This window comes from Labrus bergylta, chromosome 2, assembly GCF_963930695.1.
Source record: "Labrus bergylta chromosome 2, fLabBer1.1, whole genome shotgun sequence".
Taxonomy (NCBI): domain Eukaryota; kingdom Metazoa; phylum Chordata; class Actinopteri; order Labriformes; family Labridae; genus Labrus; species Labrus bergylta.
The window spans coordinates 29,792,377-29,806,943 of record NC_089196.1 but is presented as its reverse complement, the minus strand read 5'-3'; the positions used below and the strand labels follow the sequence as shown (position 1 = coordinate 29,806,943).

Below are 14,567 nucleotides of genomic sequence, written 5' to 3'. Positions count from 1 at the left end.
ATAACCTGCTCTAGACACTGCTTGTCCCTCCCTATCTTCTCTTCACCTCTATGTTCAGTTCTTTCTTTTCTTTGCGTCTGTCAGTCTCTCTCTCCTAAGCAGCGACTCATCAGACTTGTTTGTACGTTGCGTGGGGAGCCTTCACAGTGTGACACACAGCTTTAGGATGAACAGCAAAATGATGAATCATAATTATTTATAGTTTATCTTTGCACACCTTCCTTCGATGATTCATTCAGCAGAGGTCACTTCACAGCTTCCCCTTTATTTTTTGCCTGATTCAACGTGCCAACACAGCAGAAGTTTCGGAGTATTTAGAGAAAGATTTTACACATTAATAAACACGTATTCAGTATTTAATTCTCAAAAGTATTCCAAAGAATTTACATCTATTATTTATATATTTCTAAACTTCTTAAATATGTGCTATCTCGCAAGTGTTACAACATAACACTGATTATTATGATTTCTATGTGTCAAACTGGTGTTAAATGCAGTGCAACTGACATATTTCTCACCTCTTGCTTCACTTTTGTAAGACGTATTTGGGGCTTTTGTGCCTTTTTTAGAGATAAATCTCTTCTTTAATAAATTAGCCAACTACTTGGCTTCATGCATCCTTCCTAGCTGCTCCCTGATCAATAGCAGTCAGTAGGAATCAGCCGTCCTGCAGTGCAGCTACAGTATTTCTAAGAGTCAAGCCTTTTCTCTGTCTTCATCTCAGTCAATAGCTGGCTAGCACGACGCTACATTGACTTCCCTCTGCAACGATTAGCCAGCCAGAATCATGATGTGCATCTGATGATGATGTAACCTTCGGACGGCTGTTTCCACTTCTAACATCTACGACTTGTATGATAAAAGATACATTAGGAAGTCAAAATGAGGCGCTACAGTTTGAATTCTGCTGTTTCTATCTGTTAGCTTCTACTGCTACATGAGTCAATAATGAGCTCCAGCAGCGTAATCGATCATGCTGCTCAGGATAAGTGCCCCTTCTTCTGCAACATGAGTGAAGAAAGTGACTGGATAATGGATTACACAGAAACGTTCATATGCACTTTATCTGTTTATAAGACTTTCGATGTACAGATAAAATAAGGTTAATTAAAATACAAAGTTGTTTCTTAAAGAAGTCATATTCCGCCCTTTTTGGGGTTTGTATATTGAATCTATGTACCTACTAAAGTATGTTCACAATAGCTAAAGTTCTAAAAAAGTGTCTGTTTTCATGAACTGCCGCTCCATGCACCGGCTCGCTTCTGACTCTCTCTCTGAGGCTCTGAAGTGCCCACGTTCAGAGTCCCCACGTGTGCCAAGTCTGATCTGATTGGTCAGCCTGTTGGCTCTGCTGTAATTGGTAGTCGCTCAGCACGGTTTTCGGAAATGTCACGCCCCTTTTACCATATTGGGAATGCAGCCACTTTGGCTCAGAGGGGAGCAAAAACATTAGCACCTTAGCACTACTGTGCTACCGCAGGCTACGGCATATCATGGGCGTGCTACAGAAGTTAATGGGCGTGCTGCTGGGCTTACCACAACAAGCCAATGGGCTTAGATCAGTGATATCACACAAATTTTATTCAAGGGGGGCTAGAACCGAGCATTACATGCAGCTAATGCTGCAGCTAACAGGAGGACGTAGGAGAAGCCGCGTTTCCGCGGACTTTGAATTTTTGCACATAGATGTTCCTAAACATGCACAGGACACTTGGAAAACACACTAAAGAGCATATAAAACCAGAAAAAGCAGAATATGACCCCTTTAATATCAGGAATTTATTCTCAAAGTGTTTGTTGTTCATTTTATGAGGTATGGAGGAAATTCATGAGCTAACCAGAGTTAGCTTAAAGGCAGGGTTGGTAGTTTTAGAAAACTAGCATGATTTTGAAAGTAGCATTCCCTCAGTGCCCCGTCTGCATCCCACCCCAGAATGAATTTCCCATTTTTGTACATTAATTGTCAGGTGCTTGGAGTTCCAATACTTGAATTTGCAGGGAAAATCTGTAGAGCCTGTGACCAGTAATCATTTATTTTGTGCACATGGGCTGTGAGCTCCGGTCTCCAGCTGAGGCCCCGCTGACTCCACTAATCATCCTCTGATTGAATTTGTGCCGCCCGGCTCTCATCTGTTTTCTTCTCTGATTGTCGACAGTACTCCAAAGCTAGTCCATCCTACTCTAACATGATGTAACTATTCTCCTGTCCCCTTTATTATTATCAAATGTGAACATTATGACGGAATAACACACTCCACAAGTGAAATCAATACAGCTCTCTGCAGATGATGCTCGCTGCGGCTGCTGCCTGGTGGTGTTCTGAAGAACGATTTCAGCCCGCTGTTATCTGTCCCTTTGCAGACCCCCGGTAGAGGATATCCAGACTGTGCTGAGCCCGGTAGTGAGCTGTGGGCCTCCAGGAGCCCTGCTGACCAGACCAGTGATCCTCACCATCCACCACTGCGCCGACAACGTGGAGGAAGACTGGCTCATACAGCTCAGGAACCAACTGGCCATGGGAGAGTGGGAGGTCAGTGCTTTATCTCTGGTGTTATGTCTGATTAATAGACTGTATATTAAGATGGACGTAGCTACAGCCGCCTGGGAGTGAAGCCACGATATTAAGAGCTTCCCCTGCTGACTGGCTGCGGTATAAACCCCGCGTCCTCCATATTACCAAACGATAAATGTGTCAAAACTACTACTCAAATCTGCAGCTAAACGCCTGCACACAGTCACAACCAAAGTGTTAATACACATGGCATGACATAGTATTATTCATACAGCAGATATATGCACACATGCGTTACTGTTATCTCCCAAAAGCACAGCCCGCTTAAAGTATACACACATGCGGTGAGGGATGGAGGAAGGAAAAGGAAGAAAAGGAGAGACATTTCAGTAAACACAAAGTGCCTATAGGCTTGTAGACAAGCAGGGGGCTGTAGACTCCTATCAGAAGCAATTTGTTATGCTCCTGCTGTCGTCCCCTTCTCTCATCTTTCTTCTTATGTTTCTATCCCTCCGTTTTTTTTATTTTTACCCTTCCCTTCCCTTCTCTCCCTTTCCCTCCTCCCATGTCTCTCAGTGTGAAGTCTCTACCTCAGCAATCTGTTTGTGTGTGTGTGTGTGTGTGTGCGTATGAATGTTTCTGATCCAGTGTGTGTGTGGGGGTATGTTGTGTGTGTGTGTGTGGGTGATAAGGCTGTCTTGCAGCATCACTGTGTCTACAAGCCCCCCGTATGCTGTCTTCTGTTGCTTATCACAGCACAACACAATGTCTCTGCACAATTAGCCATGCATAAGATTCTGTGTGTGTGTGTGTGTGTGTGTGTGTGTGTATGCGTCTGAGAGAGAGAGAGAGAGAGAGAGAGAGAGAGAGAGAGAGAGAGAGAGAGAGAGAGAGACGGACAGAAAAGAAAAGGGTTGGGCGCAGAGTGGGTAAAGACGAGGGAGAATGAAAAGTGGAATTTCATCAGGAAGTCGATTTGTTTTCCTCTTATTGCAGCAGAACATCCATTTCCCATCAGAAAGTTTTCCCCTCCAAAAAAACAGGCAGAGGAGGGTAATTGAATTCCCCTCACATCAGGGGGTTCGGGGGGGGGGGGGAGCAGCCACGGCGGTGATTACCAGTAATAACAGATTCATACCATATTGCTTTCCTACCTCTTAGTATTGATTTGCCTGGCTCATCTGCAGGAACACAACTCCACATGAACTCGCATTGGAAACTCAATATTTGTGACTCACACGTGTGCACGTATTACAGATCCATACCCTGCATCCACGCATGTGCACACACATTACACTCACATCTAACTCGCGCAATCACACAGGTGCACACATGACTAATTGAAGGTTGGAGTGCTCATATATAGGAGGAGGGGCACAGTATATGCCTGTGCAGAGAGACGTATGGATTTACCATAGCTCAGGCGGTGACAGAAAGATATGAGCAACAGCCGAGCAGACGATCACAGAGGGATTGGACACACTTCACAGACAGCAGCTCCAAAACAAGTATTATCATTCTCACAATGGACACCTTGATCCCGCTCTCTGAAGTCATATGTACAACCACACATGCAATTTACATTTCAGTCAGAAACTCGACACAAACAAAGAGAGCCCCCTGGGTGCTGAATTAAAGGAAGAATGTGCAACATTTTACACATAAATACAGGAGAAATCATCCTGTGTAAATGTCTCTCTGAGTCATGACTGTCTACAATGAGTGAGAAGCTTGAGTCCCACCAGCTGTTTTGTTGTCAGCACCGTGTTTACATCATATTTACATGGACGGGACGACCTTGTGTATAAAGCTGTTTAAGTCAATGACTAGAGAAAAAGAAGAATAACACACTCATTGATTATTTGGATGTCATGTAAGTGTCTTTAGAGCTCGGTCATTCTGTGTCAATTTATGTGCAAAATGAAGCAACGAGCTAACCAAAGAGCGCTAACATTAGCATGCTAACACAACAACGCAGGACACAGGTGATTCCAGCTTGAACAAAGGACGATTTTGTCCTCTGCTTGCGCTTAATGGTGCTTAATTATGGTGCGTTCTAACTCATAACTCTTGTCTTGTGAACGCGAGTGGAGAGGGGTTGGCGGTGTGTCTCTGTAGGAGAGCGGAGGCGTCAAAATAGCGGAGGTGCAGTTTGTTTTGGTTTCATGCTGGTGCTCAAGGTCGACATTTACTGGATCAAAAAAGTTGCACATTCTTCCTTTAATGCGCCAAACTGACTCAAACTTAGCTTTTTACACTTCACTCAGTTTTTGATTTCCTTTACAACGATTTCCATCAAGTTAGCCCAGCTGGGAACACATCAGCTCTGTTTACAGCAGCAGAGGAATGCATCAGTTTAAAAAAAAAAAAAAACACACTCTCTGCTTACACAATGTCTGTTTGCATTAGTGGGGATGGCTCCAAATGGAGGTCCAGTCGGGTTATGTTAACACGCAGTATGCAGCTTAATGCCTGTGAGTTCTCGAATAAAAGCCAGTGTTCAAATACCGCTCGGGTTTCACTAAAAAGCATTCCGTGCGGACAAATAAAAGCTTGTTCCTGAATTAAAGGTGAAGTATAAACAGATGTTATCGGCATGTGGCTGTAAAATCAGAATAATCTACATCGTCCACAGTTTGTTTATCGGCTGGATTCAACACTGACATTTTGTTGTTTTCACAATAAAAGTCTGGGAAAGGAAGGCAATCACATCCCTGATCCCATAGATAATAGTAATGTGAAACAGAATGAGGGAGGGAGAGAGTGTGCTTTGACAACAACGACTAAAAAGCTTCAAACAGGTGTAGATCATTGATAAGAAGTGGCAGAGTGTCTGGTTTCAAGAGTGAGGCGAACGTAGAAGTGCGTTTGATCATGGTGGTCACCATATTGGAACTTCTATCTCCACCTAGCTTTCAATCAAAGTAGTACCAGGCAAAGAGGAAGATCTGAGGTGGGCCAAAACAGCATCAACCTGTCAGTCAAATAAACCACGCCCCTTATGATGCAAACGTTTTATTAGGGATCACAGATCCAGCATGACACTCTGGAAAATGTGTGTGACTTTTATATGTGTGTGTGTTCGATCTCCACAGGACGTGGTCGTGGTGGGAGAGGAGAACTTCACCACGCCTTGCTACGTGCAGATGGACTCTGAGGCGTGTCACATCCTAACGGAGACCCTGGGGACGTACTGCCTGGTGGGACAGTCGGTCTGCAAGGCGGCCGCCAAGAGGCTCAAGCTGGCCGTCTTCGGGCCCGTCTCCTGCACGACTCTGGACTATCACATCCGGGTCTACTGTCTGGACGACACGCAGGACGCGCTCAAGGTGAAGTACTCAACGACACGACGAGAAATCTCTTAACGGAGTGTTAGTTTATTGAATCAGGCTGTGAGAGCACACAAATGAAAACATGTTATACCGTATGTCTAACAGTTAAAGGCTTAATGTGCGATTTTTCACACTTAAATATAATAGAAATGAAGTATATCCTCTGAAAATAACTCTGTGAGTCATGACTGTCTACAATGGGTGTAACACCCGAGTCCCACTGTCTGTGATGTTTTCAGAGTTTTCAGAGTCCTATCTTCACTTTGTTTACATCGTCAGGACGGCCGGCTGACTCCTCCCCTCGTGTATAAAAGTTGTTTAATTGAGGGACTAGAGAAAAGAAGAATAACATACTGTACTCACTGCTTAGCTGTGTTTCTAGATCACGCTCATTTCAGGTAAATTTACATGCAGTGTGAAGATACCAGCATAATAAAGATCGCTAGCATTAGCATGCTAACACAACAATGCAGCGCGAGTTGTTTTGGTTTCATGCTGGTGCTCAAGGGCGACATCTGCTGGATCAAAAAAATTGCATAGTAAGCCTTTAAGATAAGAAAGAAGTGCACAATATATCTGTCTTAAACTGTTCTGTTTTTTTTTTTCCTGTGCGAGGTTTGGTTCTCTCTTTGACCACCCCATGCTTCAACCGTTCCCCGCTAATTTGAAGCGCGCAAAAAGTTTGACAAGAAGTGATTTCGTTGACTCATAAATACAAGTTTGTTTCACCTCTAGTCGTTCTGGAAATGAGCTGAGGAGCTGTAAACAAAACAGGGTCAAGCAAAGTCAAAAATAACGCTGCTTCAGAATTTCAACAAACTCGGGGGGAGCACTGGAGGGACCGTCTGATACGGGAGATTAACGCCGGTAATTTATGCAAGCGATGATAAAGTCGAGTGTCGGTCGCGCACACAAAACACACACGCACAAAAACAGCCAACACACTCCGCTTGCAACATTTCAAACGAGCATGTGTGTGTGGCTGGAAAAAACGAGAGTTCAGAGGTGGACTTTTTAATGATGGGAGACTTTGTGTAGTGTAATTGATCGGCTGGTGTTTCAAAGGGGAAGTGTCCGCTGTGTATCTACAGTAGAGCTGCAGCGTAGGAAGATGATGGGAGGGAGGAATTGATTATTTTGGAAAAAAAAAGGTTGTAGGAGGCATCAGAAGTCATGCTGATAACTTATTCCTCCATCAGAAAATAACTGCGTCCGTTTGTGCATGTGTGTGTGTGTGTGTGTGTGTGTGTGTGTGTGTGTGTTGATGTGTTCATTTAAGCATGTTGATGTTAGTTCAGAAGCCTGTAAAAATATGTTGATGCTATCAGTGTGTGTGGTCGTCATTATGCATGCTGATGTGTCTGCAGGGCACGGAATCGTTTCTTGGTTTCTCTGTCAGTGTGGGCTAACGTGATATATACAGAAGTTAATTTAAAAAAAGAAAAAAAGGATGAAGCCGAAATCCCCACAGGACGATGTGTGCAATGTTTTATTAACACAACAGCAGCAGAGCAAAGTCAAACACGCTGCTTCCTTTTTTTTGTTTCAAAATGAGCCAGGATCATCCAAAAAACATCAGATTCATCAAATCTGTTTTTTCCTGTTTAATAAAAAACTGAGTTTCTAAATTAATAAAAAAATCAGACATAAGCCCTTTTCACATCTGCACTCTGGCTCCAACTCAAGGTCTTATTCACAAAGCATACAGCACTGACGATATTCAGGTGCAAACAGGCCCATAGAGTCGTCCTGCTCCGTGCAGTTTACTTTTCTTTTTTGGTCTGAAAGTGTAGAAAAGCTGTCTGCACCTTCTCCACGTGGAGATCTCATGCTGACAGAGCGGGTTTGTTCCACATCAAGGTGATGAGCTAGGAGGCGGTGGGGTGGTGGGTTCAGGGTTCATTTTAAGGCTGGACCGTTCAAAACAAAGCTTCCTCTCTGAATGGATCAAGGAAGTGCAACTCAGATAAAAAAAGGAATGGATGCTGGATCGTGACAGCTCCAGATCGTCTGCACAGAAGGACTGGGCGTGGCTGTTAGCGGGCGGGGTTTTGTGATTTTTCCCCAATCAACTGCGTAATAGTTCACTTTATATGCGATTTTTCACACTTAAATATAATAGAAATCAAGTATATCCTCTGAAAATAACTCTGTGAGTCATGACTGTCTACAATGGGTGTAACACCCGAGTCCCACTGTCTGTGATGTTTTCAGAGTTTTCAGAGTCCTATCTTCACTTTGTTTACATCGCCAGGACGGCCGGCTGACTCCTCCCCTCGTGCACTAACACAACAATGCACCGCGAGTTGTTTTGGTTTCATGTTGGTGCTCAAGGGCGACATCTGCTGGATCAAAAAAACGCATATAAAGCCTTTAAAGACGTGCAACCATGACCAACACACAAGGACGCTGTCTGCTCAGCAGCACCATCAGGGCGTGCATTTAACACCATGCATGTGTTTTATGAATTAGACGTTGTTTTTGATTCATTCACACAGGTTTAGCAGGCTTTAAAAAGCAATGCAATCCTTTTTTGAATCTGAGCTCACTGAAACGTACACTTTGATAGCTTGAAATTCTAACAAAATGTGGAAATGGAGAATAATTTGCTTCGAAAGCTTTATATAATCTTACATAATTAGCGCTGCGCAAGGAGGCTTTGAGGTCAGGAGAAGTAATTGAATTCTACTGTCTTGCATTTAAAGATATGCTTCATTTCCCTCATCTCACAACAGCACCACTCTGACTCGCGGTGCATTATTAATCAAGGCTTTTTATTGAGCGTCTTAATGTCTCTCTTAAGTTCTGCGCAGTTAGCCGAGCCAAGCTTTGCTTCAATCCGGGGGAGTACATCTCCTGATACAACATGATGGGAGAACTGAAATATGTTTCAACGTTCAACACAGCATTATCTGCAGTTATAATGTCGTCTCTCCACTGATCTATGAAAAACTCGTTCAGCGAGGAAGAGTTTTGTAGAAGCAAACTTGAGGAAGAAATTTGAAGTATTTCTTTTCTTTTCTTTTTTTTGTGGGTTTTTATGTGCAGGAGGTTCTTCAGATGGAGACCCAGATGGGAGGGAAGCTTCTGGATGAGCCGAAGACTCTGAACTTTAAAGACAGCACACACAATCTGAGACTGTCGATCCACGACGTGCCGCACACACACTGGAAGAGCAAGCTCATCGCTAAATATCAGGTAAGAGGAGTACACGTACATGTACACCGAGGGCAATCTGTTACCATGCCCGAGAACGTTCGACCATCAAGGTCCAGTTTATTTGACTAGTGTGAGCACAGTCACACATATTTAATCATTTCACAGCATGAGATCCAATCTCGTTTTCTTCTCTTAGGAGATTCCGTTCTACCAGGTGTGGAGCGGCAGTCAGAGAAGTCTTCACTGCACCTTCACCCTGGAGAGACTGAGCCCGGCCACCATGGAGATCAGCTGCAAGCTGTGCGTGCGGCAGGTGGAGGGGGAGGGACAGATCTTTCAGCTTAGCAACACACTGGAGGAGGTGAGCTAGAAGAACTACACACATGATGTCTGTACAGTATATGTAAGAAAACTAACAGAGAAGAAAACTGGAAGAAAGATCAACACGGTCAAAAGCCTTTTTTCAAGCACACACTCCTGAAGATTTCAAGACACTCATCCGGGGTTGTTCTTTCACACATGCCCCTCACAGCGGGAGATTTTCCCTGAATTCTTCACAACAGGGTCCTAAGAAGCTGACTAGACTCTTCTCCTCTGTCGCCCCCCGGTGGTGGAATGAACTTCCAAACTCCATTAGATCTGCAGAGTCCCTCTGCATCTTTAAGAAAAAGCTAAAGACCCAGCTCTTTCATGAATATCTACTAACTTAATGATGATGGTCTCCATATTATTGATGATGATGATGATGGTTGTGACGATGGTTTTTGTTTGATAATGACGACTTATAAGATGGTTTCTATACTGATTAGAGCTCTCAAGAACTGCCCTCAATGTTGTGCTTTGCATCTGGTCACTTCCTGTCAGCACCTGTGTGTCCAATCAGACTCAAAGCTGATCGTTTGCTCTTACTGACATTGTTCCCTTTTTTCTAGATCCTTGCTTATGTTGTACTTACTCTCTGATGTACGTCACTTTGGATAAAAGCGTCTGCTAAGTGAATTGTAGAATTCTAGAATACGAATGTTATCAGCCGGCCCACTCACTCACTCACTCACTGAGAATTTTCCTCAGTATTATCTGCAGCTTCCTCATATCAGCTCCGCCCGACTTCTTGTGGAAATGTTACTGGGGGTCTGGCAGGAAAGTGTCTGGGTAAAGGTGGGATGAAAATTGGGTTCACACATGCAGATAATCCAGAAAATCTCAAGGAGTGGTTGGAGATGGAGAGAGGCTCATTTGACATCCTACCCCCTGACTCCTTATTCCTAAAGTCCTGCAGTAATGGTCCTAAAGTCTCTAAGTTTCCCCGCAGTCAGCCGCGCAGTCCGTGTTTCCTGCCATGGTTCTGTGACTCTGTTCAATCATTCATGAAGGGGCTAAAGGGTCACATAACACCAGTGGAATAGCTCATCTTTGATTTTTTTTTTGTATGTTTTTTTGTATGTTTCCAGTCACTGAATATGTGTGTTTGTGTGTGTGTGTGTGTGTGTGTGTGTGTGTGTGTGTGTGTGTGTGTGTGTGTGTGTGTGTGTGTGTGTGTGTGTGTGTGTGTGTGTGTGTGCGTGTGAGTGTTTTTCGCCGAGGTCACACCATACTTTTGGACTGTGCTTTGAATGCTCCCGTGGTGTTCAGAGGTGATACATAGCTCAGGATCTAGAATTTTTAACCCCTGTTTGCCAAAGTATGCTGAGAAGAGCTGCAGAGAGGGGAGTTAGTGGCAGCAGCAGGGAAACATCTGAACACATTCTGTACTACTTCAGCTAATTAAATAAAATAAATGTATCTCACACGTTTGCTGCTTTTCAGAGTTTTATTACGCACATATGATTATGATCAGTGAATAATACCTTGAGAAGGAGAAAATAGTGGGGGCAAATGGGGAGCAATCCATTAAGCTACAATATTAGCGTTCACAATCTGAGAGAATCAGGCCTTCAATATACTGTAAACACTTTACATCATTTCTTCCTCTTCCTCCACCTGTCTCAGTCCATCTTGCTCTACTGCTATGTCTCTAAAGCCTGACTGATAACACATTATTTAGGCCATATATTGATATTCTGTTTTTTTAGATGGTGGTAACAATATCTGATATTCATTTTCCCTGCATGAACGCAGACAAACCAGACATAAACAGAACATATTTGGTCAGTAGGCCTCTGAGATAAACTCCTGGAAATTATATTTAAAAACTTTTCAAGAATTAAAGAATTGTTTTATACAGCAACATTTATTTAGATTCTTAAACATTACTTTTGTTGTGTGTTGTTTTTTATTTTAATCATCATCAGCCAAAACCTTTTGATACTTATATGTCTTTGGTAAATTGTGATAACGGTCATTACGTAGCAATTCTATGTTCAATGTTCCTTAATGTATTTCAAAGTAAAAGCAGCTTTGTATTCAAACAGGAAGTGAAGCACCCTCAGCTTAAGACAGTACAAACGTTCAAAATAAAAGCAAAAATAATTGATTTTCAATTTCAATCATACGATTAACCATGCTTTTAATCACGATTTAAGACTTGAGTTTGTATTACTTTTTAAAATCTCTTATCTGGTCCGACGACTCTTTACCACCATGGAGCTCTTATTAATCATTCTCTCGTACAAAGTCGATCCAAGTTCAGAAGTGTGAATATCTGCCTCTATAACTCTAACTATCCCGCTGTATTGAACGTCTCATCCTGTATTTTTTTAGCACTTTTTAGCTGAATGTTTTCTTTCCTTAATACACCTTCTTTCAAATCAAACAAACCAAACAGCCTTTTCAGCAACAAGAACACATTCAAGATTAGCACGTCTGTTTGGGGCAACGACAGATTTGTCACAACAATAAACATTTCTTTAAGTGATCAGCTGTAATCCATGTGAAGTAGGCGATAACTACCCTTACAAAAATAATGACTATGATCTCATAGGATGTCTGGCACAGGCGCTAATTAGAGCTGAAGAGCTGGAAGAAAATATTCACTGAATGTCTGTGCATTAAATAAAACCTGCTGTAGACCCTCTTACAGTCTGCAGGGTTCTGCATGTTGATGGGTGAAATGTGAAGAAGGTTTAAAGCATTTGTTATGTCAACTAAATGTCCCTCTGTATCCATCAGGCATGGCTCCGGCAGCGGAGAGCTCTCTGCTGTAAATTGGGGCTAAGTAGTCGCAGTAAATAGTAATCGCTCACATCAGCAGTGGCAGTTGTTGTTTCCCTCTGTCAGGCCACATTCATTAAACCTACTGCCTCCTTTCAGCACAAGGAGTGGCAGATTAATGGGATGAAAGTTTAGAAAGAGACAAGAGATCGACAGCCCAGAGAGAGAGGAGAGAGAGAGAGAGAGAGAGAAGGGAGCTGAGGAGCAGATCTTTGTGTTCGCTTCACCCTCGTTTTAATGAAGAGATGTTTCTGTGATTGGTCGCAACAAGACAAGCAGCGGAGAGACGAGAAGTACCAGGATGAGGACCAACAGGATGAAATATGAGGGATTTCATTTGGGCAATGCTGCCATATTGATCCACATCACGATGCATATTTTATTCTTAAAGATCCCATCTCATACTCATTTTCACCTCTCATGTTGTCAAGTCTGTGAAACCTATAATGTTGCTTTGCGGCTAAAAAAACCCTCTTAATTCATCTCATACTGGCGTCAGTAAAAACCCTCATTTCAGCCTCTGCCTGGAACAGTTTGTTTCAGCTTCTGGTTCTTTAACGCTTACCTCCCCATATGCCCACTTTCTGCTGATTGGCCGATTCTCTCGAAGCCTTCCAAGGGGGGCAGAATGCTGCAGGGCTGCCAGGGGAGGGCTGCTCTCCAGTGCTGTTAGAAGAGAGGTGTGAAAGTCTTGGTTTCATATCGGGGAACTATCGGGTGATTTGCCGTTTGGCGCCCTCTGCAGACTCATCCTGGGATAGGTCAACTTTAAAGCATTCTTATTGTAAACACATCCATCCCTGTCCTCCAGTGTTTATACTGATGATGTCATACTGTTCAATAACCCAAGTCCTCTATCAGTACACGTTTTCAAATGTTAAGATCACTTAACCAACCATGATTGTTTTCGTTCTGTGTTTCCAGGAGGTCCAGTGCATAGACACGTCCCTAATGGACCCTGCCAGTAACATCACCACCTTAGTAGGACCCAACGCTTTCCGCATTCCTCTGTCCATCAGACAGAAGCTGTGTGGCAGTCTAGATGCTCCGCAGACGAGAGGCAACGACTGGAGGATGCTGGCCCACAAACTCAACCTTGACAGGTGACAAACACACACTCATGTACTTTTAAATATGTTTTGTTTTTTTTGTCCTGTATGCTTCCCTCAGGCGTTCCGCAGGGTTGGGTACATTATTTAGAGAGAAAAGCTCTTCTCAAGGTGGCCCGTCTCACTGTTTCGACAACAGATGATAAGCTGAGTTGATTTCTGTGGAATGTGACTTGTACAAGATAAATTCAGACGGTGTTTCTGAAGAGAAAATAATTCAGTTTATTACACTGCAAAAACTCAAACTATACCTCTTTACATATAACACAACATTCACCTGACAAGTCCAGATAAACATCTCATTAACAAGATGTAAAAAGCCAAAGCAAGAAAAGTTTACCTGTAAAGTTTCATGACATAAGATATTGATCTAATTTCAAAAAACGTAACAAGTCAATTTTTCCTGCTGCAGTTATTATTTTTACTAACTAAAAGCAATCCAGGCCTAATTTTTTGATTGTAATACCTTTAAATAAGACACTTTTCTGTGTTTGTCAGGTGACTGTGGCTTATATTAAGTAGGGACCAACCAATATGGGATTTTTTGGGGAAATACTGATATCAATATTAGGAAGAGAAATAATCTGATACCAATAATTGGGCCGATATCTTTCTTCGATCTATGTCCAATCTCTATATATATTTATTTAGTTTATCCCTACAAATGCAGCTTATAAACACTTGTGGAAAAGAAATACATTATAATGAAGACAAGATGGTCACTCAGCTGGAAAGTAAATGTGCATCTACGTGCATCACTGCCTGACACTCTGCAGAGTGATGATACTTGTTGTAATCCATATAGCGCCCTCTGCTGGTGAAAGAGAACTCCTCATGTAACACAATGATACTCACATGAAATGCTATTTGACTGGTGAATAAATCTAGTAATATCCGTGCATATCTGTGTTAAAGTTAGCCAATATTGATAATCACTGGATATGCTAGTATCGGCCGATAATATCGGCTGGCTGATTAATCGGTCGAGCTCTAATATGAAGTGTAATGAGATATTTTAGTCTTGAAATTAGATAAAAACACTTGCTAAGATTTAAGGGTGTTTTTCAGATTTTTATTTTAATGATTTATATTTGGGCTTTTTACACCTTTATTGTAGAGATAGTAAAGTAGATAGGGTCAGAAATCAAGGAGAGGAGAGTGAGGAATTACATTTGAGAACGGAGCCATGGGTTGGATTTTGACAAGGGCCCCTGGTTTGGAGGACGACAGCTTCTGTACATGTGGCGCGACCACTAACCTCTACGCTGCCCCGGATTGTGGTTTTTGCAGTGTCTGTTTTCTCTC

At 42.6% G+C, this 14,567-nt stretch overlaps 1 protein-coding gene across 2 annotated transcripts in view; it reads left to right on the top strand.

Moving 5' to 3' along the window:
* Nucleotides 1–14,567, top strand: part of LOC109989159 (netrin receptor UNC5C-like) — a 230,594-nt gene that overhangs the window by 209,248 nt on the left and 6,779 nt on the right. For both annotated transcript variants that reach the window (XM_065951374.1, XM_029278676.2), the window contains 5 exons: nucleotides 2,362–2,530; nucleotides 5,608–5,841; nucleotides 8,893–9,042; nucleotides 9,200–9,364; nucleotides 13,078–13,256. In XM_065951374.1, the coding sequence (XP_065807446.1) occupies nucleotides 2,362–2,530; nucleotides 5,608–5,841; nucleotides 8,893–9,042; nucleotides 9,200–9,364; nucleotides 13,078–13,256 (897 nt within the window). The remainder of the gene's footprint in view (nucleotides 1–2,361; nucleotides 2,531–5,607; nucleotides 5,842–8,892; nucleotides 9,043–9,199; nucleotides 9,365–13,077; nucleotides 13,257–14,567) is intronic.